At 45.2% G+C, this 6,198-nt stretch overlaps 1 protein-coding gene across 1 annotated transcript; it reads right to left on the reverse strand.

Moving 5' to 3' along the window:
• Nucleotides 1–4,370: 4,370 nt before the first annotated feature.
• On the reverse strand, nt 4,371–5,753 carry LOC103106364 (probable E3 ubiquitin-protein ligase TRIML1). The gene has a single exon (XM_056815558.1). The coding sequence runs from the start codon at nt 5,751–5,753 to the stop codon at nt 4,371–4,373; it is 1,383 nt and encodes a 460-aa protein (XP_056671536.1).
• Between the last annotated feature and the right edge of the window lie 445 nt (nt 5,754–6,198).

Here is a 6,198-nt window from a genome sequence, read left to right on the forward strand (position 1 = left end):
AAGCAATACTTCATGTGGTCCAGTCTATTTTATGTCTATAGCCAATTTTCTGTTGAAAAATTTTTTTAAACATTATTTTATTTGGTCATTTTCATACATTATTCACTGGAAACAAAGATCATTTTCTTCCCCCCCCCCCCCCCGCCTTTCCCTCTCCCATAGCCGAGGCATGATTCCACTGGTTATCACATGTGTTCTTGACTCGAACCCATTTCCCGGTTGTTGGAATTTGCATTATAGTGTTCATTTAGAGTCTCTCCTCAGTCTTATCTCCTCCAACCCTGTAGTCAAGCAGTTGCTTTTCATCGGTGTTTTTACTCCCACAGTTTATCCTCTGTTGAAATTTTTAAAGTATACTTTGTCTCCTGTTTTGATGTGCAAATTGTAATCCAGGGGTACTGTCTGTTGCATCAAGCCCATTTCATGCAACTCTGCTATTCTTGTTTGTAAAGCTTGTATATATTTTGTTAATTGACAATCTCCACTTATCATAGCAATGTAAACTGGTTTACAAGTCCTTCCTTGCCAAATTGCATGTCCATATAGCATCTCAAATGGAGCGATGTCCAGATCTTCACTGGGTCTTGTTCTAAGATGGAACAGAACTAATGGCAGAATGTCTGTCCATTTTTAGTGCATTTCTGCACAAAATTTTCCTATCAATGTTTTGATGTCTTTATTTAATCTCTCCACTTGCCCTGACCTTTGGGGATGATATGGTGTGTAGTATGTTGCTTGTATTCCTAGATTTTTATAACTTTCATTTAATATTGGTTGAGTAAAGTGACTCCCATGGTCTGAGTACAATTTTGTGGGAATCCCAACTCTAGGTATGATTTCTTTTAATAGGATTTTGACCACAAATACTGCATTGTTCTTTTCGGCAGGAAAAACTTCTGGCCATCTAGTCAGTCTATCTATGATGACAAGGCAATACTTAAACTCTTTGTCTTCTGGCATATTGATAAAATCTATCTGTATGCATTCAAATGGAGTATATGCTAAGAGATGACCTCCTAACCCTTTGGTCTTATAAACTCCCTGATTGAACTGCATACAAATTTTACATTTTTGACAGACTCTTATGGCATATGAAGATATTCCTGGTGCAGTCCAAAAATCATCTCACTGAATCAATCACAGCTTGGGTTCCATAGTGTCCTGGTGCATGTATTGCGTTGCACATGTAATAGAATAATGTTCTAGGCAGGATGGACTTGTCTAATTGCAAAAACCATATACCTCTTATTTGTTTTGCCCCTAAGTTCTTTATCCATGATTGAATTTCACGTTCATTGTAAGCATTAGTTAGATTGTCCTGTTCAACTATTGAGAAATTCAATACATGTAGAGGTCCTTCTCTAGCTCCAAATTTTGCTGTAATGTCAGCTCTATGGTTTCCTATGGACATGTGATCTTTAGCCCCTATGTGTGATCTGCAATAGATTATTGCCACTTCCTTGGGCAGTTGTATGGCCTCAAGAAGTTGCATTATGACTTTGGCAAATGCAATCTCTTTTCCTGCACTCCTCAAAAATCCTGTCTCCAAATTTCTGCTGTGGCATGAATTACTGAGAATGCATACTAGGAATCTGTGTTTATTTTTCCCAATTCATATCTAGGTAATTCATTGGTATTTGTGTCCAACCCATAGTCATATTGGTTAATGTCCCCAGAACATTATCCAGCATCCCTGCCACTATATTATATATTATACAGTAACTCCAATAAATGACAATTATTCCCACCACAGCAGACCACAGTATTAATTGGAAAATGTTTCCTATTAGATCCTTCTCCCTTTCTATAATTCTTTTAATTATATGGATCTTATTTTTAGATGTTTAATCTTTCCTAGGCTCTAACTGCCAGGAGCTAATAGTTAGAAATGGTTGTTGTCCCCAAATCTTTGCTTCTAAACAGGATCCAAGATGGCTAGATCCTGTAAGCTGACAGTCTTGATACAGCCTCCCTTTTACAATGGTTTTGCTTCCTCATTATTCCAACTGACCAGAGTGGCAGTGGGTGATAGACTTCTACTTCTCTCTACCAGGAATCAAGATGTTTTATATCCTGCATGGAAACCCCTAGGTAAAGCCAGTGACAATGGCTGCTAGCCTGAGGAGTTACAACTGTCAGTCACTAAAACTTTCCTTAAAATGGGGGTTCTATTAAATCTTGGGGTGCTAGATATAATGGAGAAGATGCATAGGTGGTAAAAGAAACAGGAACTAGGAGAAACAGTTGCTGTTTAAGATTGGCTCAGAGAGAGGAGAGGGGTTTGAAGATTTTCCTCCTTCAGTCTTCCCACCTCGGCTATGGCTGCTCTCACAGCTTACCTCTTGTACCCCTCCAATACTAAAGCCAAAATGTTTCCCTCCCTCTTTAAACTGTTCCACTCACACTTGATTCAAATTTGGGAAAGGATAACCACTTTAATGTAAATTAATTCAATTAGGGTAATACAAAGAAATGGCTGGCAGAGAAAAGAATGGGAAAGGAAATTGGGGGGTCCCTTTCTCTAACAAACCCCTTTTCCCTCCCTCCTGAAGTTTGGGGGGGAGACTCAGGCTTTGGCAGCCTGAACCACCACCACCACCACCCCCAGAGATAGTCAGGTTGACTGATCCTGGGTTTGGCTCCTTGGCCACAGTTCAGACCCAGGGCAACAGGAGCTGAGGTGAAGTATGACAGAGACTACTCAAAATGTCTTTTCTCCTGTTTCTCTTCAGTAGTCTTTCCAATTGGGAAGTTTGGGGGGGAAGGGTTTCCAGTCTCCAGCAGGAAAAAGGTGGGTAACCCTCAGAAGAAAGCCTTAACAAGCCCTCTTTCTTCAGCTTCTCAAAACTGAGACCAACTGCTCTTCAGAAGGAACCTTCTGGCATCTCCAGATTCCAGCCTCCTGGGGCCCCTTCCCTGACTAGGAGAAAGATTCAGCCTGGCACTTTTCTTACGTGCCAGCCTCTGTCACAGTCCATTCCCAAAATTGCTCTCCAGACCTCTTCTTCTTTTTTTGTTGTTTTTTTATTTGTTTTGTTTTTCCTTTTCCATTGGTAGCTCTCTGGTCCATTCCCTTCCTGTTGTGGTCTCTGGGTGTCATTCACTGGTCCCCAAACTTCTCACTCATGAATTCTCCACACAATGGATCCTCTCCCTGAATGGAGCCCCAGAGCCTAGGCAAGGTGGAAGGGCATGAGCTCTGTTCTAATATAGGCTCAAAACTTTTTAAAACCGTTTAACTCGCCAATCAGGTTCAAACTGTTTGGATACTTTCGATAGAGGTCATCAAAAGTATCTTCAGTGATGAAGTGAAGCTCAAATGTGAACTTCCCTTCAGGGCCAGACTCAAGGATGCTAAGGAGACTTTTATTATAAACATAAAATATTTCTTGAAATATATTAGGATAAATAAAGGATTTCTAATTCTAAGGGATTCTAAATCCACACCCAAATGAAATCCCAGGTTCCACAAGGAACCGCTTCTCCTGTGTTTCACAGGCTACACTAATCCTCCCTGATCTGACTAACCCAAATTTATACTATCTAAATAAAAACTACCGCCATTATCTTTCTAAATCTTACCTTTGCCTTCAAATTATGAAATAGCAAGGCTAGCTGGTTGAGTCTCAACAAGAATCAAGTTAGGACTCTAAGCCTTAATAGACTCAGAGTCCAAACCAAAGACCAGGTTTTTCTTTGGTTTTCTCAGAGTTAAACAATCTACAAAAACCACAATAGATATTCAATAGTGTTTCCCAAGTTGGGAAAGGAAAACACTGAGCTCCTTCAGGTCTTAGAGAGACAGAGAGAGAGAGAGAGAGAGAGAGAGAGAGAGAGAGAGACAGGGACAGAGAGAGAGAGAGAGAGAGAGAGAGAGAGAGAGAGAGAGAGAGAGAGAGAGAGAGAGAGAGGTAAAGATGTCACCTCCTCCAGCCCTGAGACTGTATGTGTCTCTGCCAACTGCCAGAGAGAGTAATTGACACAGAAAAATGATTAAAGCTGTCAGCAGTTGAAATGAACACACTCTCTCAGCCCTGCTTCAAACTCCAGTTCTTTTCTCAAGCCAGCCACTTTACTTCTTATCCCTAAACTAATAAAACAATACTTATTTTCTAATGTCACCCTTACAATTCCCAAAATTCCTCTCCAGATCTCTGCTCCTATTTTTTGTTTTGTTTTGTTTTTTATGGGTTTTTTTTTTGCTTATTTGTTTTTCCTTTTCCATTGGTAGCTCTCTGGTCCTTCTTGTTGCAGTCTCTGAGTGTCACTCTCTGGTCCCCAAGCTTCTCACTCATAAATTCTCCACAGGATGGATCCTCTTCCGGAATGGAGCCCCAGAGCCTAGGTAAGGTGGAAGGGCAAGAGCTCCCTCAGGAATGAGGGCTCAGTGGACAGATGGTGAGAATACTGGGCCGGTGGTCTTCATGGAGAAGGCCAGGAGAGAAGAAAGGCCTGAGAGGACCTTGGAAGGTGACTGGGGGAAAGGCATAGATCAGGCAGCCCTGGGTCACATTGTAAAATGACAGGTGTCCCTCTTCGTAGTGGAGGAAAATGCCCAGCCTGCACAGGGGTCCTGTGTTGTCAGGGATTTCCATGGTGTGAGAGAGCCACAGGTCGAATTGGTTTCCCATTTTGAGGCAGGCAAGGGAGAGCATGCCCCTGTGGATGCTGCCCTGGTTGTTTCCAGGCCCTCTACAGATGCCCACTTCCCACTCCATCTTGCTTCCTACCTGCACCTCCCAATAATGGCTCCCCGAGGTGAAGCTCTGAGCACCCAGCACAATAAGAGGACCCTCATCCTCTTCTGGTTGGTTGTTCAGTAGATCCCACCAATGGCTAGCAAGCCTCACGCTCTTCAGATCTTCAGAAACGATGACTCTGGAATGGGCTGTTCTTGGATCCAGACTGATGTGGCTCTGGAAGGCCAGTAGCAGCTCCCTCATTCCAGTGGTTCCACACAGAGTCCAGCGTAGGGCAGCAGGCTGAGGACAGCAAAGCAGCAGCTCCCGACTCCTTTGCAAAGTGCTCCTCCCAGCCTGGAGCATCTCCACCAGGGGCTGCTCCAAAGTCTCCTGGAGCTCCTCAGTCATCTTCTCTAGGCTTTGGACATAGCGGGAGATTCTGGCCTCACTGGCCCTTAATCTATTCATATTCCTTCTCTTTTCCTTGTTCAGGAGATCCTGTTGTTCCTTCTCTGTCCAGACAAGGTGGGTCTTGATGTATTCGGGCAGGATGACCCGCTTCAGAGTGGCGGCCTCACTCCGGCACCTCAGCCTCCTGGCTCTCTCCTGCTCCAGCAGCACGTGGGCCTCTCTCACCTTGGCCCTGGCCTGGCCAAGAGCCTCCTGCAGCTGGCCCTTGCAGGTCTCCGCAGACTCTTCCAGGGGATACACACGATGACCTTCGTGCTCGTGGGGGAGTAAGCAGGAGACACAGAGGGGGCTGAAGTCATCTTCACAGAAGAGTTTCTGAACGGCTTGGTGTTGGCCACACATGTCTCCAGGAAGTCTCAGCTGCCTGCTGATGCTGGTCAGGTCCTCCAGGACCCGGGTGGGCTCTAAGACTCTGGGCTGGCTGCTAGCCCTGCACAGCGGGCACATCCATGGGACTTGGGCTTCCTGCCAGCTCCGAAGGACACACTCTCTGCAGAAGCTGTGCCCACAGTCAAGGGTCACTGGCTGGCTAAAGAGATCCAAGCAAATGGAACAGGTCAGTTCTGACCTGAGCTTCTTAGTCATCTCACTGACATCCATCTCTCTGGGACTTGATTTCTCCCTGACTTGGCAAGACTCTCCTCTCCAGAGGCTCCAGCTCCTGAGCTGAGCTACCAAGTGAGCAGTTCCTTGACCGACCTGCATTCCTTTTTATAGCTCCCTAGGCTCTGCTCCCAAGTTCACACCAAAGGGGGCTTGACACCTGGGTTCACACCAAAGGGAGCTTGACACCTGGGTTCACACCAAAGGAGACTTGATGCCTGGGTTCACACCAAGAGGAGTTTGGTCCCCACAGTTCACACCTGTGGTCCCCTGGTCCTACTCAGGGCTCCAGTCCCAGGAAGCTGACAGGGCCTGGCCCCTGCTAGTACCCCCAGCATTGGGTGTCTTCCTGACTTCCTTTCTCTGTGCCCTGAAGCAAGGGGAAGTGCTCCTTTGGCACCTGTTTTCCTTGGGGGACTGAAAAAGCTGGTAGTGGAGCTGA

This window comes from Monodelphis domestica, chromosome 1, assembly GCF_027887165.1.
Source record: "Monodelphis domestica isolate mMonDom1 chromosome 1, mMonDom1.pri, whole genome shotgun sequence".
NCBI lineage: Eukaryota > Metazoa > Chordata > Mammalia > Didelphimorphia > Didelphidae > Monodelphis > Monodelphis domestica.